This window comes from Pisolithus orientalis (genome assembly GCF_024613125.1).
Source record: "Pisolithus orientalis strain OTSU chromosome Unknown F5J12scaffold_3, whole genome shotgun sequence".
Classification (NCBI taxonomy): Eukaryota; Fungi; Basidiomycota; class Agaricomycetes; order Boletales; family Pisolithaceae; genus Pisolithus; species Pisolithus orientalis.
In genome coordinates, this window is record NW_026260784.1 from 2,039,944 (window position 1) to 2,062,009 (window position 22,066).

Sequence of the window (22,066 nt, forward strand, 5' to 3'; positions counted from 1 at the left end):
AAACAGACGACAACTAATACGTATTCACCCACCAAAGGACATTCCAAGTAGACATCTTGTAGGCCAGTAGAATGCCAAACCCATGACATATCTTCAATCAAGAGCACCAGATTGGACCTCAGAGAGATTGATGTGCGCAGAGGTATGCATTAGCACTGATGGTTATCCACACCTCAATGTCATTACGGTAGTGTCCAAAAACGAAACCAAACTCTGGGTCCTTTGGAGATCACATCTCTCCCCTAGCAGCTAGAAAGCATGCTTTGGCTCTTTCCTCGAACGCAGCCTTGGCTCCGGCCTCATTTCCTTTGACCCACTTCTGCATCGCGCTACCCTGCAGCCCACGACCGAACGAGAAAGATAGGTTGGGTAGGCGGGACAAACACAGGGGTGACTCAGAAGGTGCACCATTCACGATAGCATTTACGGCGTTGAGGTACTGTACCGAGTCAGAATCCGAAAGACCCCCTGGCAAAAGTGCGGTGAGTTACCCTTGTTTGTTTTCTGGCTGCTCGAAGAACTAAAGGTGTGCACTTACCAGATAAGAAAACGACACCGGCGACGGCGACGGGAAGGGAACGCGCAAGGACGGTAGCTGCAGCAAGGCCAATAGTCTCAACGGAGGTGTTCGCCCGAGAGGGGTGCTTCAAACCCGGTTGGGGGAATGACGGTTTAATTAAGGAGCCTAGGGGCCGACGGAAAGTCGATCTCTTGCGAGTTTACTTGCTTGAAACATACCTTCGAGAAGGACGCCGTATGCAGCGCATCGGGCATAGATCATGCTGATAATCTTGATGTGGACTTCAACACTGCGGTTTAGACTGGCATCTTCCGCAAAATCGACATCTGGCTCTACAATAGGAACTAACCCAGCTTGCTGGCTGATAGCTGCGAATCGAGCGAGACTCTCTGCCTGAACTTCTAGCGCTGCTTGCGTAGGAAGGGTAGATGAATTGCAGAGGATAGGAGCTCGCCATTTACTGAAGCGAGCACCGGCGCGAGCGGCTGCTTGGAGACGTGGCAATAGATCATCGAGGCCTTGTGTCGCAGGTTCGGAGGGTGAAATCGGAAGCGGATGTGCATTAGTGTCTGCACGCACACCTGGGATGATGCCTCGATTTGATAAGACTGGACCCATCTGGAAGTCCAAGAGGGTTTCGTGGTACAGAATGACGCCCGAGATATAATCTGACGAAATAGGTGTACATCAGTGGCACAACAGAGCCAAGAAAATGAGGCAGCTCACCAGTTGGAAGGGATTCGTAAAGGCACTGTCTAAAACGTCTTCTACGCTCTCTCTTCTCAGCGTCGGTGTACAGTTTGCCTACGATACCTTCTGCGGAAGCGAGCCTTGATTCGATGCTATCGATGGTCTCATCTGTAGCGTAGATGCCCTTTCCACGGGGGTTTACTAAAGCCTGGGCTATTTCGATCAAGGACTTTGCGACAGCTGGAGGATGATAGGGATAGAGATAGGAGGTCTCCGATCCAGAGGTGACCTGGGTGCCTGGAAGGGTGGAGGTATAGCCCGGGGTGTCCATCATGTTCGATGACATGGCAGTGGTTGAGAGTCAAGACCTGTGAGACCATGGATTAATATGAACAGGTGGAGTGGAGCACTGGGAACATAACAGGGTCATTACCTCAAAGCTGTCCAACTGCCGGCCCAATTCATGAGTGCACGAAAACTCTTCAAAACACCACGCAACCAAGCCTCGTCACCGAAAACATGCTCAGGCTGGGACCAAGTAGCAGGTCTCTGAGAACAGCTCAGCTTGTCAGGCCGCGGGTGCGACTTTACGCGTCCACCAAACACGACAGCCGCAAAAGTCCTTTCTCCAGGCAAGAAATTGAAGATGACACGATGCAGGACTTCAGACCACCTTGGGTGTACAGGGCGTCAGGTTTCTTGATATATACTATGATACCTGGTGCGTCATCCGTCGTTCATTGCGGTCCAGTTGACCGTACACTGACAACACGGGTACTCAGTCGCCATCTTGTACTGTGTGTTCGTCGCCGACTACGGTGACCGGGAACATGTCTTCTCGCCAGTAAGTCGAAACATTACAATGGTCAGCCTTACTACGATGGAACCTCGTTCTCTGCAGGTACGAAGATGGGCACAAGGACACACAGAATCATTCTTGTCGTTGACGCCAGAGGAAACCGCCCTAGCTCAACGGGACACCACGACCAACGACATCACCAGTCAGAAAAAGGCGTCGTGAGATTCCCGGAATCTTGGTGTTTAGCTTAGATTTAGTTGCCTGTGCTTGAGTATTGAATATTTGGATGGCCGTGTGGTGCGGCATTGTGGCTGGCAGTCTGAATGTAAACCTTGAAACGAAAAACTGTGCAGCTCACCGGATGATGCAGACGACGACCGCACCTCCCTCTTATGTGTATCCGCCGACACAGAACAGATATCAACCATTGACTGGTAGGCAATTCAGCTATTCTAACGCGTAACCAGGTTTTTTATGGTCCTGCTGCCGCAGAATCAGAAATCTATGCGATCAAGAAACAGTACTTGGGCCTGTTGCCTCCACCACAGGTCATCGACATTTGTCTGACCTTCGAAGCCCACGCGCCACTCCCTGTAAAGAGCTCAGTGTGGCCATACGATATTCGGGCTGCCATTGCAGCCATACTGTCCAAGAAAGTCCAGGAGGAGTCCCAGGCCCAGACAGAGTTGGACACCACCACTCCAACAGAGCAAACTTCGTCCAAGGCAAGGACACCCCATCCAGAGGCAATGTATCTCGCAACCCTCATCGCCGACCTTGGATGCCGCTGCTATACCCAGTGCATCGAAATCTCCTGCAGCCACTCAGCTACCGGCGCCCGTTCACTACCCTCATCAGCCGTACTACCACCCTTCTTATCCTCATGCTCCATATTATGCTCCTCATGCCACCTACCCTCCTTACCCTCCACCGCCTCACATACCGTATCCCCAAAATTTACCTGCACAGCCGGCCCTCTTTCCAAGCGCCGCACTAGCATATTCCCCACACTCACCTTCTGCACAACGTCAGGCGCAGCCACAACCGCCCCCGCCCCCACCACCACCACCCCTCAACACCATTGATGACCTTCCTAGTTACGAGGAAATGATCGTCGAGGCCCTGCTCGATTGTGGAGATCCAGAAGGTTGTGCACCGAAAGATTTGTTCAGTTGGATGGCAATGCATTATCCACTACAGACCAATTTTCGACCCTCAGCAAGTCAAGCACTACAAAAGGCCTACAAAAGAGGTAGACTGGAAAAGGGTTCCAATGGCAAATACAGGCTGAACGAAAGCTGGGAAGGAGGTAACGTAAGCACACGGGCACAAAGTCGTCCACTTCGTGTATTAATGGATGACATGTAGACGTCAAGGCGTACAACTCGTCGACCGCAAACGCACACGCCGGGGGTGATGCCCGGATCTCAGGCAACTTCATCTGGGGCATCTCCCTTTACACATGCGCCTCTTATCGCGCATGGATCGCAGATACGACCACCACCCCCTGGTCAACCACCAGGTTATCCAGGTTATCCTTATGGCTATTACTATCAGGGTGCACCCCAACCGGCCTCTATCCCCATACCTGCTACCGGTCAACCTTATCCTTCAACTCAAAAACAACCTCCGGACAACCCGGACCAAGACACGGGGGAAGGGGCCGATGCCTGGGAGGCTGCACAAAGTATCCTTAAAGCGATCAATTTTGGCCAATTGCTTCACATGAGTGAAGGAGACATGACGGGAAACTCGGGAACAACGTCAACCGAGCGACCATCAGCATCATCCACCGAGTCCCTTGATAGTCAGGCTGTATCGAGGGACCGTGCAGTAGGAGAGTCAGGGCCGCAGGTGGAACTCACTGGCGAACAACGAGCAGCGCTACAAGCCCAGCTCGCCCTTTTAGCTGCTCAGCTGGCAGAATTGGCTGATGTCAGCGAGGACGAGTACTCTCACGGCCCGGAAGGAGTGCAGGGTAAAGATAGGACAGCAGTCGCGAGTGTGCCTGAGGGTGCTGGATCAAGAGAGAGTACCGAAGACGAAGATGACGACATGGATATGGTAGAAATCCCGATGTCATCGCTGACAGCTTGATCCACGTTTTCTTGTCTCACAGCGCCGTGGGTGCATTGATTAAGGCAACGGCGGACAGCTCATCTCTGTTTCAGTCGATGTTTGGTAGGTCGTTCATTAAACGTGCGTCAACTTGCTGGAACCATAGCCCACCGTGACTGACTCGTAAGAATTTTCATTTCTACTGTAAGGAACCAATTCTCCCTGTTCCTGTAAGTCGAGCTTGTCCACCTACAAATTCAGGGCGACGTTTCATAACACTCAACAACTACTTGGCATAAGTTTGGTTGTGAGAGTTCTTGCAATTTTACCCACTACAGTGAGTGTTATAGTTGTAGCCGATGTGCGAAATCGTTTACAAGAAGCAAGAGCCACCTCCCCGCTTAGTTGGCATGTAAAGTCTTCTGAAGCGTCTCGGGTGATACAATAGAGCTTCAATACTTTTCGCACAGGTATCGTCGCCGACGATCGATGTTAAGACTTCCAGATTGCGGACGAGATGGTATGCAGGACTACGTATCTCTAACTGCAAATCTTTCTCATCTCCACATGGCGAAATCCTTGGCCGTTCTGCTTGTTCTAGTGTGCCAAGGTATCTCGTAAGTGTGGATGGACTTGCAGCACAATACCGTAGCTTACACTAACCCCGTCTAGGCGATTCCAGCCTGGAGGATTAATTGTGCTGTTACCAGTGAACCTGTGTGAATATCGGTCAAAAGCGGCCATGGTCACAAAATTCACTTACGGCACTGCACATATAGTAGATCATATACCCGCTTCGTCGGGGCCACGTCAGATGGACAGAGGGAAATCCTTGACCCTTGCAAGCGGTTCCCGAAAGGCGTCCCCAGATATTGGAGAATCAGGCATTTCGAATGTAAGTGAAACTACAGTTCGGGGTTTTTGATAACCATGGTGAAAGACGAGAATCAAGTATCCACCCCTCATCATTCCCATGCAATTGTCCCAAGGATGTAGACCAACCAGGATGTCGAGTCATCTTAGTTTGTGCAATCCCGATGATCATGGTGGCGGAAATCTGCCAAATACTCATTTCGGGCTGCAACGACTCGTGTGCAATGTGCGTGTAGATGACTCAAGTTCTCCTTATATACGTTGTAGATCGCAGAACTTCACATCATAACATATCCATTTCAGAATGAAAAAGGCTTTGTGAGTTTGAAACGAATATGGCCCGATCGATAGCTTTGATGCGGTCAGCAGTGACGCGATGAAATACATAAAATCAAACAAAACATAGAAGACAAAAATACGGTGCCGCGGTCGATCGTCATCCTGTGCTTTGGGAGATGCCATATACAAATTGAAACAGATGCCAGCGACCGATAATCGATATCATCTGAGCACTGATATGTGCGATGGGAGCCTCAGGTGGGCCTTGTAGCGATCATACCGTCTGCGCAAGTCGAACCCACTGAACACGAATCGATCATGAGCCATACTACAGCGCAGGAACCGTTGGATTTCAAGCAAGTCTTCGTGAGGACATGAGACAACATACAATTGACGTAGAAGGCCGAACGAAGTGGGGGGTAATCACGGGTTGCTACTAGAAGACAATCCATGGCCATCGTACAACGTACAAACAAGTAGACGCGACCCGTCTAACGAAAAATGAGATAGACCTAGTTGATCTTCAGTAGCTCAACTTCAAACTTGAGCGTAGCGTTTGGCGGAATGACGGGTGGGAAGCCCCTTGCACCGTATGCCTAAAGAGTATGAGCTCGCTGAGCGTAATGCCTATTTCCTGAAAAGCACTTCACCCACATAATCAGGTGTAGCGATCAGAAACGCCTTCTCTCCTAGCGATAGTTGAGGGACACCTTGTTCGAGAGCCGATTCATCAGTTTTTCGTTCGCCGTTACGACGCCCGTAAAAAATCACCTTCATCCCACCCTTTGATCACCTTCCCAACACCAATATCTGTTTCGAAAGGCAATCCGCTGTCGAACACTTCGATCATCGCGTTGATAGAACGCGAGTACACACGGTTACGCACCGATCTCGACTCGAGTCGAACACGTTGCCGTTCAAGAGAGTTCCCACGTAATGTATCTTCACTTTATCTATGGGATGAGGAAATCTCGTCAAGCGATGCGAGCTGCAGGGAATTTTGGGCCGCACACACCCCCTTTCTTTGGAAAGGTCTTGCCATCGCCAGGTGTTATCCTTTCGATGGTGACACCCTGGATAAAGGTATCATCACATGATAAGTGAAGAGATCGGAGGAGCCCACCATTGTGCACGATGATGAACACTAAGTGCGCAGAAGAGATGATAGGTTGATTGTGGCAAGATGATATATAGTGGCGGCGGAGTACGGATCTTGATCCGAATCTGGATATGTGGTCTTACCCTCAACTTTCTCAATATCTGCGCACGATTGAGAGGGATGAAACTGGCTACTTATCAGAGTTAGTTAACTTACTATCATGCCCGGACAATCACCCAGATTGAAGAGAAACACGTGTGATGATCGAATCGATCCACCCATTGCACGATGGAAACATACCGTCATCGCCTGTGTCAGCGACTAACCGCGCAATGAGATTGAGAGTACTTGTGGTACATTTGTGTATACGATGATCATCGACACGAACTGTTCAATGCACAACCTATCGATAGGAAGCCTATCGCACCTATCGCGGCGTTCAAGATGTGCAGAGGGGGCGATTGATGCAACATGTCATCCCTCTGGAGAAAACATGAAGAAAATTTGGACACCAGACTTCCTTCGTCGAGTCTTTGTGTGATTTTATAATCTCAGCTACGCGATGCAACGAGGCCAACGTCACGTCATCCGATGTCCGAACCACATGAGAAGAGATTCAATGCCTCCACATACTACATTAAGTATTTCAGAGGTATCTCATGTCTGGACAATGCCGACTCACCATTTTGTGACGCACAGGCAGGTTAACTGCGTAACGGAGGGGAAGAGACCGGGACACCACGTCCCGTAGTCAAATTCGAAGAGCAACCCTTGCTTCCTAACCGCTTAAGATGAGATGTGCAGACGAGTATAGAAAGAACGCACGTAACTCACGTTCCCCGTGGAACACCGAAAATTAAGAGCAGAATTCCACGTCCGAGGACGTAGCAGGACAATCCCTGAAACTATATCTACGATCCCTCAGAGTCTAACGTTGAAAGTCCAGTACTTAAAGCAAATACTGCGCACCGGAGACAATAGTTACCTTCTTTTCATCGAAAAGTTTATCTTGCGAAACCAAACCACTCGTCTCTGATTTGGAAGGACCACGCAGAGTGGCTAACGCTAACAAGAGTTGCATAACCTTCCCGTTAGTCGCGTCAATTGACGGGGCTCCAGCTTTGGCTCTCGAGCTCGGCCGCCGGCAGCGCAACCTGAGAGACACTTTCTTGCGAGGAAATGGCTTCTTCACACTGCATGAGATCCAAGGACGTCTGAGGGGAGGGGGGGATCCTTTGGGGCTTATAAGCCCCCTACTTCAACCTACATGCATTTTTGCAGTCATAGTCAACGATTACGTCAGCCCACCGTACAGAGTCATATATTCTAGTGTGCTTCTCAAGTCGAAGCTCCTTACGCTCTACGGTAGCTTACTTCTGCCTGAATTTTTATGCGCAAAGTCTCCGTAGCGTAATACGTGTACCGCTTACCAGCTCTCTTACCTCTGTGATCTCATCCCGTTACCTGAGATCATAAGTAGCGGCGTACAAGGTCATCAATAGAATCAGAGCTTATCAATATATCTCCCGTGTCATAGGCACGTGTACCTTGCCATCTCATGTATGTATATCAAGACTGACCTTTGTCATACGGTGCCTTCCTTTCGCCCACTTCTGGAACGCGTCGAGGTAGCAATTATACCTGAGCTTCTTGTTAGCATATACAAATCAAACTCGAACCCCTAACTATGTCTTGGTCACTTACAACACTTACATACTCAACGTAAAAGTCCGGCCAACTATTGTACTATCGTATACCTCCTCTGGAGTGACTCTTGCAGGCTGCCTGGATACGAGGAATGACCAGTACTGTCATCTCACGAGAGAGCGAGGTTGCCTTGGCGACAACCTGTCATGCAAATACTCAGCACTCCCAGCCACTTAGCATCCACCTTCTAAGAGGGGAATGATATTCCGCGGTACATACTGACGGCGGGTTCCACCCAGAAGTCCTGCACGAAGGGTGCACATGAGTATTGGCTGTTTAGACTACTACCGGCCCCTCAAGCTTCACCACTCGCAAGCCTCGTTTTCAGGGTCGCTCTCGTCATAATAACTAACCCAGGTTCATTACGGTACGATGAGGTCATTAACCAATAAACGGCTGTGGAGTGGGTGGTATCAGGCTAGATGATGTTGCTGGATCGGTAGGTGGATACATCCAACGCAAGTACGTCCAATCCTACCTTGGATCGAGCCCCAAATACCCACACCCGCAGGGGCATGATAACGATAACTTTCCCTGCATGTATAGCTTGTGGGCGTGTAGATGAATTTGAAAACACAATCGAACTTACGCTGTAACAACGTCAACGTTCACCAGACGTGTGTGTGCTTTACGCAGTTTGCGGACTCCAGAGCCTCATGGACTGTCATTGAGAGACGCCAACTTGGCGTCATTCGACCGCGATCCTGATGCAATCAGTACTTCTCTTACTCTCGTTTCATAGATTGAAGATCCAACATTACCAAAGCCAGTAGCTGGGCGTACGTACAAGTACTGATCATTACTTGCTGGCGGCCATCAGGAGGCCCCTCAATGTGCTTACCCGCACTGACACAGCGCCGCATTCGTAAGAAGTAAAGCATGCACTTTACCTGGCATTATCAAGGTAACCTTGCGATATGGGATGACACACGTCGACGATAGTGTGCGAGTCGTCAAGTCATTGACAGACAGGCTCTAAGAGAAACGCTCGGAGACGCGACCGTAGTACTTATGTATGTAGCGGCTACAGGAGCGTGCCTACTGTCAGTCCACCAGGCTGGCGGCCTCGTGCAATGTGATTGGTTGCTGCTAACTAAAAATTTAAGTCGCGGTTATGCTTTATCCTGTTATCCTAATTACATAATTTTGGTAACCCCTTAAGCAACCCTTATTCGTGTAGCGCGGACTCCGATTGGTCGGAGAGCAATTGGAAAGAGTTGTTCTTTACGTTACCCCGCACCGGGAACAGCAGGACGGAACCAGAGAACGGGGGCAGCTTTTGCATGTCGGAAGGGATGCCCCGAAGGCTTATTGGATACTCCGAGGCCTGTGCGAACGGGCACGGAAGACATGATGAATGGTGAAGCATTCCTCGCGATGTTCGGACGGCGTGTTTTGTGTATGAATGGTTCAACCCACCTACTACAGGATTGAGCTGGAAGAGGCACGGGACAAGCGGTGTGGCGTGATTTCATCATACATGTTGGCGCAAACATCAGTCCCACAGCAGGGTCATCGATTTGTGTGCCTTTATGGGTCCCCCGCACAGACCGCCTGATGCGGCAGTGCAGTGATCCGTAACCGGAATCACCATACTCATCGCAACAGATGGGTCGTTTTTTTGACCCTCGGACATCTTGGGACAACGACAGTCAACAGATGGCAACGCCCGAACCCGTCCCTTTCCGCAATGGCAAGTGCCATGTGGTCGACAGTCGGAAAAAGAAAGAAAAAAAAAACATGGTGACTATTATTACCTCCGATGCGGTATGTGCTGGTAAGTATTGTGTGCGACTGTCGTTTGCCAACGATTTCGCGATCAACGTGACGCTAGACAGCTGTCCATCCACCGCCTGTCATCGCCACGAAAGGGTTAGTTCTCATCAACTCGGCAACCACCACTCACAGCGGGCCGCAGCAGTACATGTACGCCTCAAGTCCCATACATCAGTGATCTGAGTCGATGAGTCTCTGGAGAAGATACTACAGCATAAGCATAGTTCATAACACTTGCAGACGAGATCACTAGTTCCGACCGGCTCATGGCAACGCCAGCCCACATACCTCGATTAAGTTCCGGCATCTTAGAGACGCAATGGTATGTTACTAAGTCGGTCCATGCAGCTTCCGGAGGCAAGACCCCGACAATGGAACCAAGTATGACGCGTCACCGTCGGCTGTAGATAAACAGCATATGCATACCATACAGCAAAACGATCGAGACCGCGCGCAAAATTCTGGTTGGGCCTACGCCCATTAATAACAGCCCCTTGGCCAGAAATAGGGCTATTGGTCCATCTGCTGACTGCTATGTTTGCACTGAGCGTCTCCGATCCGGCGCTGTTCCCCACATGCCATCTCGTGATTCATTTACGAGGCCTGTGCTCATCCTGTAGTCATCATGCGTGGCAACTCGGGTGGAGCACCTGTCAACCTAGTAGACCTCATCCGACGACTGTACCTGGCCAATGAGTGATCCGAAGTCGCGTTGGACGACTCACCATACAAAGTGCAATACATACATACATGTATTTGTATCATATCGTACTAGGACTTTTCTGGGCTGGTCCTGTGCTCCTGCCAAAAGGTCAACCAAGACAAGGACAAGAACAAGGTGTCACAAACTGCGAGGCGCTGGAGATATATTAAACGTAGTTGCGTCCAGATGCCAGCACAAAGTGGGGAAGGTTGGCTTGCATGCTGCATATGCCACAAGTACCAACACATTAATCACAATCAACACCGACTCGACCAAGGCAGGCAAGCAAGAGCCGTTGCTGCACAAATACACACATACACACATACAGATTCAGAACCAGTACACGACGTAGGATTCCAGAAATGGGCCGTAGAACCTGTCAAGATTGTATTATGGAGGATCTCGGAGCTGGGGAGTCTGGAGCCAAGCACTAGAATTCTGGGTGGTGGGTGGCACGCAGTAGACAATTTGGAATTCTACTGTGAGCTGTGGGGTGGGCGGCGCAAATCTAGATCGAAAAAGTACAAGCGAGTCTTTCTTAGTAGTTAGCAAGTTCCGTGCGTTTTTAATAACGGTGCGCCTGGGACTGGAGTCTGCAGGGCGGCGAGCGTGGCACATGGCTAGTGTACGATTTGCAATTCAGTCGTGAGTCTGGAGGGAGGCGGGGGCTGGGGCGCAAATCTGGATCGAGGAAGACAGCGGTAGATTCGAGGATCTTCTAGCTAATACATAGCAAGTTAAGTAGTCACTTCCGTGCGTTGACAGCAAGTTGACAGTATGTAAGTTGCACAATTGACATGGCGTATTATCGCGATTTGAACTGCACCGCAGCTTTGAGTCTGCCTATCACGGGGAGGCCCGTACTACAATATACAGACAGCGCGGACCTAGAACCAGTTGAACTAGGCGGGGACTTTCGGAAGTGGCATATGATCGACTGAGTTCGAGTCCTACCCAGCTGGTTCTATGAACGAAGTTGGAGCCAAGCCCCGGCAATGGCTGGATCAGAGGTGCGGGTTTGGGTTTGACCTAGCACCACGCACCTACCGACCTATCACAACGTTTACCCCTATAATGAAACGCCAGTACGTACGGTAAGTCAAGTTACCTTCTGCATACTGCCTGACACACAGGTCCACGGCGTCGTCGGTGTTTGGTCGGTTGGGACTAGCGCTGGTTAAGTTCTAGTTCTAGTGGGACTCATCACCGGTAAATTCACTCGCCGATACAGACGGGCGCATATCGATGTAAATGGATAGATCTTATGCAGGTAGTTCGCTGATAAGCAGCTGCATCAGCGGGAAAGTTGAGGAGTTTCAAAATCAAACAGCGGTAGCTGAGAACAATGTGTGTGTATTGGCAGCATGTCCACTACCTGGCAGGATAATACGTTTCAGTCAGGGCGGAGATGACTGCCGTCCGTTCTGGTACAACTTCTGTCAATTGACAGCATGGACCTTCGACTCAGACCTGCGGCATGGTTTCATGGACATTAAAATGCTTTACGAAGAATGATTAATGACCACTGGCAACAGCCCATCTGAGCAACGGTCGACCACTTACTGCAGACGACACACATCGGTCAGGGACGACGGTTATTATTAACTTGTCATGTCACACAATTCGCTAGTGGTGTTCAAGGACATGTTGAATTTCCCTTGAGGACACAACGGGAATACGGAGAAATGTACAATGCTACCTACAACAGAACGATGTGCGTGATGTTGATCAGATATAACGGAAAGAAAAGAAAGTCACAATAAACAAAGTCTCTGAAGGAGAAAAAAAAAGGCCGCCAGAAGTAATAACACACGTCAGACTATCCCGTCATCGAGTACGTGCGTCCGAACCAAACCGAACAAGAACTGGATACCAATGAGCCCCAGTATAACGGAACGATTACTCCACAGTGCTAAAATATTCGTAGGGTAAAAACGAGTAGTTGGTAGTACACGATGAACAGAGCCGAAATGAAAAGCAAGGGGAAAAAAAAGGAAGTATAATGTACAATCCGTACGGCACGACCAATATGGCACTTTTGTGAGGCGAGTTGCGAGCGAGATAAATGTGATAGCGGTGCGACGCAATTAGGGCAGTGTCGACGAGGTCGTTAAGATGCATAATTATCGTGATGTGAGTTTGTGCGTAAATGCGAGGTAGAAGAGAAAGCGAGAGCGAGATGCAGCTGAATAAATCAGGGGTACGTGTTGCCGTTCCGACCGTCGTCGAACCGCAGAGAGAATCCGGGGGTATCGAGGATATGTTTGCTCCGAGTCGCATCGATCAATACTGTGGTTGCTCGCAACTGACCTCCTTTCCTGCGAAAAGGAAGAGACGTTTCACCTGGGGGGTAACTTCGACCTCGACTTCGACCTCCTCGGTTTCGCCATCGATAACACGGGTCACAATGCGCTTTTCCTTCTTTGGAGGCGGCATCATGACAGGGTAGGTCCTGACATTGTCATATGACCACGAACGCACTATCACAGATCAGGGTGAGTACACGATGTTCCACCCAACGGATGCTGTGCGACGTACCTGACACAGATGGTTGCGAGGGGGCCGAGCCGGAACTACTGCGCTCCTCATTGAGCATGCTGTCCTCGCTGACTTCACTGGGGTATCGGCTAAGGGGACTGCTTATGCACGAGGATACGCTCTGGCTCGATGAACTGTGAGGAGGAACTGTGACATTGGGAACAAGCAAGCGACCGCCGGCCTTTGCAAGAAGGTTGTCACGACGGCGACGACTGGAAGTCGTGGAGGTGGGAGAAAGGGGCGGAACGGATTGGCTCGGACACGAGGTGGATGGAGTAAAAGAGGTGCGTGAATCGGGGCGGCGGGAGAGGGGTAGGATGGCTTTCACATCGAGTTGGTCTGCCTCTGACCGACTCGAACGAGGTAGGGAACTAGGTGATTTACAGATGTCAGGGTTGCTGGATGACCATTGGACGCCGCGATGGGAGGAGGCGGCGAAGGATGGCCTTGCTTCCAAGCCAGGGGTGGCTGTGGAAGAGGGGCGAGGTGAGAAACTGTAGACGGATTCACGCCAATCTTGACTGCCATCAGTCCAACCTGGAATGGGTTTGCGAGGTGGCTGTGGCTGGTTGAAGAAGGGACGTTTAGCTGACTGGGGCACACAAAGGGCGGCTTCGATACGCTTGGCGGACATCATTACGCCACTTTGGTAATCGTGGAGATGCTGGGGCTCAGGTGAGGATTCGGGCTTGTTTGACGTGGGTAGAATGGGTGGCGCGGGAGGCAGGGGGGGGAAGCCGTAAATAGCAGAGAGGGTAGTTAAACTGGGAGAGACGGGGCCCGAATCAGAAGAGGAGGAGCGGGATTCGAGCGAGACCGATGCGGGGCCGCTGGACTCGTCCTCGGACTCGCAGTGCACGGAGCGGTCGAAAGAGTTGTGTGGCACTGGTGGGAAGGGTGGGGAAGCGCTATTTGGGTTGTAATCGATGGAGAAGGCACCGTCGAGTCTTGCGAGATCCTTGAACCTGCACTCGTCGGAGCAATACAAAGGAATAGGGCCCTGGTCGATGACTGTGCGCAGTTTTGGCTGAGGGGCTGATTTTGAGGGTGGTTGTTGGGAGGGAGGGGATCTGGAGCGGTTCTTTGAGGGACTCGAGTCGACGGCCGGTCTGATGTGTCCGGTGCCATGGACAAGTCCTCCTCCCTTTCCCTTGTTAGCCTTGGTGCGTTGTGGCTCGTCTTTGGCTGCAAAGGAATGTCAGTAGCTGGGAGTCACGAGGAGGCGGGTGGACCGACGGGGTTGGACTGGGACGGTGTATCGCTTTGGGATGATCTGTCTGTCGCAGACAGGACACCAGGCCTCGTCGTAGTGGACGTCGACGGAGAGCATGATCGCACGTGACCAGGGATGTGAGGAGGGGGAGGGAGAGGACAAGTAATAAGTACGGGTGGGGCAGAAAGACACACACGAGCGAATCTCTGCCTTTAATATTATATTTTTCTTGTTTTCTCCATTAAATGCCGCTTGCCTGTTTCGGCATCGCCCACATCTGGATCGTGCCGTGTTGTCCGACACCTTCCCCGTTGCATTTCCAATTTCCCAGATCAGTCTGTCCAACCGCGGGTCCTCGGCACGCTGACACTCCATGCCCTTTTCGGGATTCTCGCATTTACGTCCAATCAAAATAATAATAATTCTTTTTTCTTCCCACCCCAACCAATCGCGTCCCATCGGACGCCTAAACACGACATCGGCCTTACCCGCGTCTTTCGGCAACTGCCACGGTGCTCACCACCCGTCTACGGGCGACATTTCATCGACGCTGCAATGTTCCGGCTTTTGACTCGTTGACAATATTGCCGCGTCTGCCTCCGTAGAGCCATACAGCTCGACCATATGGTGGGTCTTCATTACCGGCGTTCATGACTAACGCGGCGCTCCCCAGTTGCGTGCAGCGTGCCTGACATCTAGTGCTGTCCGTTCCCCTCTGCTCTTCAATTTCCGGCCGCCTTCTTACACATCACACTGCCCACGTGAGCCTAAACCATACTCCACTCTGCCTTCCCCCGTGGGGTTTTGTTTTGCCTTCTGGTCGCAGCAGCACGCCTCGTCAAAACTTGATGCATCGCAGCCACTCGGCATTTCATACATATCACCGTCCCCGCGCCCAAGCTTCTCCCCTTTGATCCGTCCATACAACGTGGGACACTTGGTTATATGTGTACTGTACACGAATCTCAGCCACCCACCGATGCGGCAGTTTGGTATGCCCCTTTGCTGTGAACAAATGTGTGAGGCTGTTCCACAGGTTCGCACGCCGCTTTGTGTGCTCGGAGTCATCCTTCTCAGGAAGAGACTACCGTGCACACCCATCTCTCCAATCGCTCTCACATGGATGGTGGCGATAAGCGGTCAGATAGCCACAGCGATCCCGTCCTCACACGCTCATTGGATAGCCATATCAACGTGTATACCACTGCGAAAGAGCAGACCGGTAATGGACATGCTGATTACAACACTCGCTTGCTTGCTCTGTTCGGGCACGCGACAAGACACGCTTACTCCGTACGTTTATCGCTCGAGGAAGCTCATTACGTTGCCTTTTTCTATTCCTTTCGTCACTCATCCGCCTGTACGATCCGAGTGCGGCAAAGGTTAATACGACAGCATGCACACGTCTTCCGAAACATCCCCGCAGAACAGCGATCGGTACTTGTGTTGCGCCGCATATCCGCTGCGGTGGATGTACCGTGGGTCGGTTTTGCTCTAACTCCGCATCAGCGATGCTCTATCATAGTGACTCCTTCAAACAGGCACCATCCTAGCATAGCTTCAGATCGGCGCCTCGTAAGCTGAGCCGCGGGGCATCCATTCCTCGCCGAACAGAACGGACAGGTTAAACGGGCCCAGTTCGCCAATCCCTTCTCATCACGGCGTAGCTTCAGGGCCGCACCGCTTTGTACTCTACCGACCAAACTGGCTTTAAATCCCATTATTTTCTTGACTGAAACATGAGAACATTTAGCCTGCAGCCCAGTCCTCGACCTATAGTATGTCTGTCACACCCGAGGAGCTAGGCACGTCTTTTGCACCCGGTCAATAGACTTCGGTAAGTATGTCTTGAAGTGTACGTGATGCATTCGCAGCATTATGAATGCAGACTTTTTGCGGTCGTTCACTGCAAGCGGCTGTGGTGACCATAATCAGACGACAGCAACGGAAACGTCTGTACCGGCCGGTTCTTCGTCAACACACACAAAGTAAGCTTTCTTAGGTAGCCGTGGTGGTGGTGGTGCATCAAATGCTTGATGAAATTCAAGCGCTACGGCGATTTGGTTCGAGTGCCGGCGGATGATGGTATTTTCAACTTAGCACCACTGAAGCCAACATGTACAGTTTCAAAGTCCTGTGCTGGTATCTATATGCGTGCACCTTGCACATGTCAGCAATTTCATATCAGCCTCTCCATCAGCGCTGACATGAGACCTTACTACGTAAGGGTTAATCGGTCGTGGGGAATCAACCACGACGTCGACGGCGTTTTCAATATATTTTCTTTCGTGACCAGGAACGACTCGATGGACTCGAGCCACGCCCTCGGACAGTTACCCCAGGGGAAGCGCCTCCAGGCGCTCGACTAGTGTATAGCCCATCACACTGTCGCTTTACACCGTAATGCTATGTAGTTGTTCGCGCATTACCTGCCTCTAAGGCCACTCGGCGGGCAAGGATTAAAATGTGCAGATATCGCAGGAAATTTTACATATCTGCAAGGAGAAAAAGTTCTGGACCCTGCCGCTGTGACAGACTGGCGGATTCATACGCTGCCACACTAAATTTGGGGGAGGCCCGATGCAACGTAGGAATGGAATAATAATAGTAATGAAAAATAAAAACGTTTTTGCTTCCATTGCACTTGTCTCGGCAAAGTCCACTCGCGACAATTGGAGTCTTGTTCTAGTGAACAGTACGACAGAGAGACAGACAAACGTTTTTCATTTTTGTTTCTGTGCTTGTGAGATTTGATTTGCGTGGATTCTGCCGCGACAGGATTCGAAGGTTCCATAAAACAAAAAAGTGGGTCAGAATCCATCGGTCTGAAATCAAGTGACTGTCAGCGTCTTGCTGCTTTTTGCCTGTAGAATTCTGCGCCATTGGAAATGTTGCTGCTAAGAATGATGACTGAGACTCAGTATAGTCTGAGAGCATTGTTGGCTCCTACCTTATCGATCACGATGAAGAGGCATCGGATTTTGAGACCTGAAGACCTGAATTCCGGATCAGTAACGTGTCCATTACCGCTACCGGTAGTCTGGATGGGCTTGATGATCCTTGCGTTTCCATTGGCTTTGCTCCGGTTGGCTTCGGGGTGAATGTCCTGTTGGACACGATGATAAAGCAACGAGCCGAGACCTTGGCCCCTCCCGAGACAGTAGGCATATACATATCAAGGGTTAAATCCGGGTTAATGCGCTCGGAAGGAGCAGGCTCCGGAGATCAGTGGGAAGGCACGGGAGGTCGTGGCTGACGGGTGAGGCTAAAGTTACTTGCTTACTACGAACTGTCGTTGCCTTGCTGACACGGTTGCTGCCAACAGGGAATGCATAGAAACGTAGCTAGCGTATGTGCATGATCTCATGAGGACTTCTCTCGCAAGATGGAATTTATGTGTGTGGGGGCTAGTTCGCGACATGTTTAGGTTCACACAATTCCCATAGACTCTCAGGGGTTTCCCCCAGAGTAGGATACGGCCAGTACCATGGAATTGGCACGAAATGAATTGTTAACGGTATGTCGCGCCAGCTACCTGGCGCATGTTCTCAGAAGACGAACGTGCGTGGGGCTCATGTGGCGTCATAGCACTGAATGTGCGTGACTAACGTGTTTTACTGGAGACAGCGATTATGCTTGTCTGGTAGGAGTTAGTGTAAGGGGTCGCATTCAAGGCGGATGCAACTACGAGCACGTGGCCACACTAGGATTGGTGTAACCCTTAGTCGGGTTGACTTGCCTGGCATTAACTAACTACGGGTGGGATGGTGCCTGTGTCGTTCACGGTCCTATCCAATCACGTACAGTCATGCGTTCCACAAATTTGTGGGAGGGGCTCTGATTGATCAGACTGGTAGCCTGGTCCTCGTCGTGAATGTTAGTTGGTGTGTGTCTAGTAGTCCGCCACACCCGTGTAATTAGGGTTTTAGGCATCTGTCCAGATATGGTGCCATATCAACGATAAGATATCTGGTCCTCAGCTGTATCGTAGCACAGTTGCTGGCAGTGTGGCGTCGCTTCGAGCTTCCCTAGTTGGGCTGTCACCGAAGATAAGTCTCTGCCGCCCTCCCTGTAGGATACCACCGCGCCAGCGCCCACGTGTCCGTGACAACGCTAGCGACCCTCCCAGTCCACTGATGGCTGTGAATCTCCCTCGCGATATCCGGGCCTTTCTATCGGAATACCATAGAAAGGGCCTAGCAAGGTCTCCTCAGGAGACCGAATGTAATGATAACTTTGAATTCTACAAGAACCGATTACGATGCCAGCCAGATGGACCTATTGGTGGAAGAGATCCTTGATCAGTGAGTTATGGCCGACACGAGCATCAATCGCAGAATTCTCACCAGGGGTCGATGTTCGTGGCTGTACCGCTAACAGGTGGAAAGGAGATTATAACAAGCTCGAGTTCGGCCACGGCTATATACAATGGTTGTGAGTCTGGTATGTTCCTCCGCTGGAACGGATCCAACGAACCGTCGACACTAGATTCCCGATTCAGGAGGACGGGATCAACTTTGCAGCACAGAGGCTTACGCCTCACGAAATATCGGCCATGAGAGCCGACGCAGAGGTCATGCGCCGCATCGTCAGGGCGTACACGATGATGCTGGATTTTTATGGTATGCGACTGCAGTCGGAGGAGACAGGGCTCGTGGGGCGTGCGTTGCCACCTGGGAGTTACAGTTCGCGGTACGTAAACCTTCTCTGTGAGTGATGCTATTGCTATTGCTATTGGTGTTGTTACCCCTGACTGACAATTGGTTCCGATCCAACTACCCGACGGCCATATAGACGCACCACACAATAATCTGAGAATTTCACGTATTCTCAAATGTCTGTCGGAATTGGGCCTTGAGCGCCTCAATGCTGGATTCGTCCTACATGTCCTCAACGAACAAAGCGAGCATGCAGAGTTGAGGTCACCATTCATCTGTGACAGCATGGACAGATGGTGGGCCAACTGCATTCGAGATGATCACGAGAGGGAATGGGTTGCACGACTCATCGCCAGGGTTAGGTCTGGCCAACGAGTGTTCACCAGACAGATGTATGAGAACGTTTTGGAGAGAAGAAGGCAGACTGGGAAGTTCCCTACTGAACTATTGGATGGGAGTACATCGTAGGGAAGTTCTGAATGCGTTAAGAGGCAATTCTATGTACGTAGGTGTCCCGTTCAACTATCAAATGATTTTGAAGTTGTCGGAAGCGTCTATATCCATACACCGCACTCAGATGCTAGTGATGGCTTGTACAATACAGCCGAGGGGGTCAAGTAGTAAGGAAGAAAGGACTTTAGATACAAATCGATAAAAAAGAGTCCAGTCAAGAGCGCGGTAAACACAAGCGGGATATCGTCGATAAATAATGGGCGGTTAACTAACAGATCGCGGTCAACCCAGATGGCATCTAAAAACCCGCAGGAAGACAACTTACATCAAGAATAATGGGCGGCCCCAAGTAATGTTCTGGTTCTTATCACTGGAGACCCCGGAGTTTGGCAAAAAGCGCATCTGATCGCTGTTGCGCGTATTTTGGACTGATTGACATCAACAAATCTTCGATGGTCTCGAATGTTTGGCCGTTGCTAAGCTGCGAATTACAGTGTGTTCAGCGCAATTAGAATTCCTGAACACACCGATACCTACATGATAGCCACGGCCGGTCAAGGTTACCGAGACACAAGAGCCCTCCAGCACCGTGACTGAAGCTGTGGCCTCGTACGCCGAGACAGGAGTTGCAACTTCATACCGAGCGATGCCAAATGTTTGCTCGGAAAGAGCGCGACGCAATTCGTTGTAGAAAAAGCTGGCCATGTGATTCGACTTGGAGCTGGGCCTCCATCGTCGAGAGGAGACCCGTTTATATATCGTGGACATCCACCTTCGGGAAAACATTAAGGGAGCGATTATTGTATACAGTGTCCAATCCTGAGGGCGGTGACAGCGAAGAATTGACTCTAGAAGATGTACATGATCGATACCCTCGTATGACCCTGTGTCCGTGCGCTCGGGGATAGCGGTTTGTGGGAGTGCCAAAGTTATGGCTGACCTCGGGGCTGGTAATAAATGGGGAGACAAGGTCCGGCGGATGCCGCTGGTACAGCAAATCACCGCGATTGTCATAGGTTCTGACAGATGGACATAACCTGTTATGTTGGATAAGTAGTAGACGTCGAGAGTTATGCACCCCTTGATACGCATAATATAAGAAATCCGTTTAACACACCGCAGGAATCTCCGCCGCCAGCGACGATCCTAACCGCCCTCGTAGCTTGGAAGATAATAATAATCTGTGGTGCACTTCCAGGTGGCCTGCAGGAGTTATATCACATGGGAAACAAACGATAAGTGGCATGGGCCGGCTCGGCCAAAGATCCCACCAGATACTACGGTCTAAAATTCTATTAAGATTAGCAGAACCCCATTCTGCTTAAATATATCATGCTACGTAGACTATGGGAGTCCGGATGAACCAGATCAACAAGGAGCATGTCGTCAGAGCTGGTAGGGCTGAGCCTGGCTGAGTACAGGTGGAAGTAATGGAATATTTGCTCTCTGGTTTAATGTTCACGCCGTCATTAGTGGCTGTGGTATTCAAAGTGTTGTTGTTGCAGGACTTCATTTCCCTGGACAGAGGTACCAGTTGCAATCACGGAGCGCGTCCGAAGTCGGGCCGTACCGGCCCCTAGCTGACACAATGCAGGGAGACAGGGAGATACGCTCGGAGTCCAAGAGACCAGGTCAGCTCTGCAAATAAAATTATGACCGTCTTTGTTGTGCCGCGGTGAGTATAACTCCTGCCGCTTTGTGAAATGCACACATCCTGGCTTATCTTGCAGAAGGTCGAGTGATTTTGCACAGGGGACTAATACCGCAAAGCGTTTCCTCCTACCACTAAAGTTGACTTCCCATGCCTTTGGCGTCTTCTATTCCATTCGGTTTTGACGAAGGCCGAAGCGATAAGTCGGGTTGCAAAAACTCTAATTTTCTACGTGGCTGCTTCTGATACCTTGTTTTCGTCTGTTGCTGTGCCTAGAGCCCCTGGCCCAGTCGGCGACATTACCAATATATAATATTTATTGTGGGTATAGAATATGAGGGGGAAGGGCGGAAAGGGCGTTGTTACCAGGGCGAACCTAGGATCATGACCTTTGTGCAAACCATCAGTCAAGTAAATGAGTGGGTAAAATGGGGAGTGTGGTATGCACTGCGCCTGGAAACGTACACACTGCTCGGTCCAAAAGGGGTGTGGGCGGCGAGTCCAGTAATTCAATCGCATATTCATTTCTCCAAAGTTGCACCATAAGGCGGGAGATTGCACTTACTCACGCACCCTCAAGGATGCACGATAGCCCTGCTTCAGGGAAAGTATCCCCTTCGGTTTTCAGAATGTCCGCACACAGACTGAAAGCAATGGAAGAAAAGGTCATTTCCGCGGATTGCCCAACCCGTGGGCAGCTAAACCTTGCCGCGGTGGGGGCAGAGGTAAGGTGGTTTTTGCGCCATAGGCGCATTTCTAACTCCCAGAAAAATAGTGGTTAGGTTACCACTTACCTGGCCCCGGATATCAATGAGCGGCTGAGGACGTGACAAAAAACATGTTCATGCGGCTCCGATGAGGGGGGGAGGTGGTGGCTGAAATTGAGGTCAACCGGCTGGTGAGTGACGTGTAAGTTGCGTCACTGTTCCTCACAGGGCTCAGCGCAAGCCATGAAAGGGGGGCACAACCCAACATACAGAATGCAAACGTACGAGATATCGCTTACCGTTGCAACTTCCAAACAATTTGTTTTCTTTTTCCCTGCTTTC

The 22,066-nt window shown here is 50.7% G+C and overlaps 8 protein-coding genes across 8 annotated transcripts; 4 read left to right on the forward strand and 4 right to left on the reverse strand.

The window, feature by feature from the left end:
* Window positions 1-125: 125 nt before the first annotated feature.
* On the reverse strand, window positions 126-1,753 carry F5J12DRAFT_804130 (fructose-bisphosphate aldolase). Its single transcript, XM_051744486.1, has 4 exons — window positions 1,247-1,753; window positions 739-1,188; window positions 539-685; window positions 126-468 (listed from the first exon to the last, which is right to left on the reverse strand). Exons 1-4 carry the CDS (start codon window positions 1,554-1,556, stop codon window positions 230-232), a joined length of 1,146 nt encoding a protein of 381 aa, XP_051604534.1. The 5' UTR covers window positions 1,557-1,753; the 3' UTR covers window positions 126-229.
* Window positions 1,647-2,326, forward strand: F5J12DRAFT_804134 (uncharacterized protein). The gene is made up of 3 exons (XM_051744487.1): window positions 1,647-1,931; window positions 1,993-2,054; window positions 2,112-2,326. The coding sequence occupies exons 1-3, from the start codon at window positions 1,730-1,732 to the stop codon at window positions 2,229-2,231; spliced, it is 384 nt and encodes a 127-aa protein (XP_051604535.1). The 5' UTR covers window positions 1,647-1,729; the 3' UTR covers window positions 2,232-2,326.
* On the forward strand, window positions 2,327-4,479 carry F5J12DRAFT_804137 (uncharacterized protein). Its single transcript, XM_051744488.1, has 8 exons — window positions 2,327-2,443; window positions 2,502-2,727; window positions 2,756-3,323; window positions 3,378-4,132; window positions 4,181-4,208; window positions 4,277-4,297; window positions 4,368-4,404; window positions 4,451-4,479. The coding sequence occupies exons 1-4, from the start codon at window positions 2,371-2,373 to the stop codon at window positions 4,104-4,106; spliced, it is 1,596 nt and encodes a 531-aa protein (XP_051604536.1). The 5' UTR covers window positions 2,327-2,370; the 3' UTR covers window positions 4,107-4,132; window positions 4,181-4,208; window positions 4,277-4,297; window positions 4,368-4,404; window positions 4,451-4,479.
* A 1,087-nt stretch (window positions 4,480-5,566) lies between these two features.
* On the reverse strand, window positions 5,567-6,461 carry F5J12DRAFT_316898 (uncharacterized protein). The gene is made up of 6 exons (XM_051738873.1): window positions 6,343-6,461; window positions 6,235-6,292; window positions 6,106-6,172; window positions 5,991-6,049; window positions 5,874-5,929; window positions 5,567-5,815 (listed from the first exon to the last, which is right to left on the reverse strand). The coding sequence occupies exons 1-6, from the start codon at window positions 6,343-6,345 to the stop codon at window positions 5,732-5,734; spliced, it is 327 nt and encodes a 108-aa protein (XP_051604537.1). The 5' UTR covers window positions 6,346-6,461; the 3' UTR covers window positions 5,567-5,731.
* Window positions 6,462-9,633: 3,172 nt separating this feature from the next.
* F5J12DRAFT_925163 (uncharacterized protein) lies at window positions 9,634-11,841 on the forward strand (the record flags this gene model as incomplete). The annotated part of the gene is made up of 9 exons (XM_051749360.1): window positions 9,634-9,802; window positions 9,864-9,951; window positions 10,055-10,123; window positions 10,235-10,317; window positions 10,422-10,462; window positions 10,577-10,985; window positions 11,104-11,149; window positions 11,270-11,283; window positions 11,336-11,841. The coding sequence occupies 9 exons, from the start codon at window positions 9,634-9,636 to the stop codon at window positions 11,443-11,445; spliced, it is 1,029 nt and encodes a 342-aa protein (XP_051604538.1). The 3' UTR covers window positions 11,446-11,841.
* Window positions 11,842-12,787: 946 nt separating this feature from the next.
* On the reverse strand, window positions 12,788-14,372 carry F5J12DRAFT_888760 (uncharacterized protein; the record flags this gene model as incomplete). Its single annotated transcript, XM_051747280.1, has 3 exons — window positions 12,788-12,984; window positions 13,043-14,227; window positions 14,279-14,372. 3 exons carry the CDS (start codon window positions 14,370-14,372, stop codon window positions 12,788-12,790), a joined length of 1,476 nt encoding a protein of 491 aa, XP_051604539.1.
* Window positions 14,373-18,391: 4,019 nt separating this feature from the next.
* On the forward strand, window positions 18,392-19,381 carry F5J12DRAFT_903278 (opioid growth factor receptor conserved region-domain-containing protein; the record flags this gene model as incomplete). Its single annotated transcript, XM_051748383.1, has 4 exons — window positions 18,392-18,539; window positions 18,605-18,689; window positions 18,744-18,964; window positions 19,050-19,381. The coding sequence occupies 4 exons, from the start codon at window positions 18,392-18,394 to the stop codon at window positions 19,379-19,381; spliced, it is 786 nt and encodes a 261-aa protein (XP_051604540.1).
* Window positions 19,382-19,733: 352 nt separating this feature from the next.
* On the reverse strand, window positions 19,734-20,071 carry F5J12DRAFT_713244 (uncharacterized protein; the record flags this gene model as incomplete). Its single annotated transcript, XM_051740823.1, has 2 exons — window positions 19,734-19,847; window positions 19,892-20,071. The coding sequence occupies 2 exons, from the start codon at window positions 20,069-20,071 to the stop codon at window positions 19,734-19,736; spliced, it is 294 nt and encodes a 97-aa protein (XP_051604541.1).
* Between the last annotated feature and the right edge of the window lie 1,995 nt (window positions 20,072-22,066).

Coding starts and splice junctions, on each gene's coding strand:
- F5J12DRAFT_804134 (XM_051744487.1), top strand. CDS start 1,730: ATGCTCAGGCTGGGACCAAGTAGCAGGTCTCTGAGAACAGCTCAGCTT. Junction 1,932..1,992: donor GATATATACTATGATACCTG/GTGCGTCATCCG, acceptor ACGGGTACTCAG/TCGCCATCTTGTACTGTGTG. Junction 2,055..2,111: donor GGGAACATGTCTTCTCGCCA/GTAAGTCGAAAC, acceptor CGTTCTCTGCAG/GTACGAAGATGGGCACAAGG.
- F5J12DRAFT_316898 (XM_051738873.1), bottom strand. Junction 6,173..6,234: donor GACCTTTCCAAAGAAAGGGG/GTGTGTGCGGCC, acceptor CTCATCCCATAG/ATAAAGTGAAGATACATTAC. Junction 6,050..6,105: donor TTCGACTCGAGTCGAGATCG/GTGCGTAACCGT, acceptor AGTGTTCGACAG/CGGATTGCCTTTCGAAACAG.
- F5J12DRAFT_804137 (XM_051744488.1), top strand. CDS start 2,371: ATGATGCAGACGACGACCGCACCTCCCTCTTATGTGTATCCGCCGACA. Junction 2,728..2,755: donor ACTCCAACAGAGCAAACTTC/GTCCAAGGCAAG, acceptor CCCCATCCAGAG/GCAATGTATCTCGCAACCCT. Junction 3,324..3,377: donor AAAGCTGGGAAGGAGGTAAC/GTAAGCACACGG, acceptor GATGACATGTAG/ACGTCAAGGCGTACAACTCG.
- F5J12DRAFT_804130 (XM_051744486.1), bottom strand. CDS start 1,556: ATGTCATCGAACATGATGGACACCCCGGGCTATACCTCCACCCTTCCA. Junction 686..738: donor ATACGGCGTCCTTCTCGAAG/GTATGTTTCAAG, acceptor GTCGGCCCCTAG/GCTCCTTAATTAAACCGTCA. Junction 469..538: donor CGGTGTCGTTTTCTTATCTG/GTAAGTGCACAC, acceptor CACTTTTGCCAG/GGGGTCTTTCGGATTCTGAC.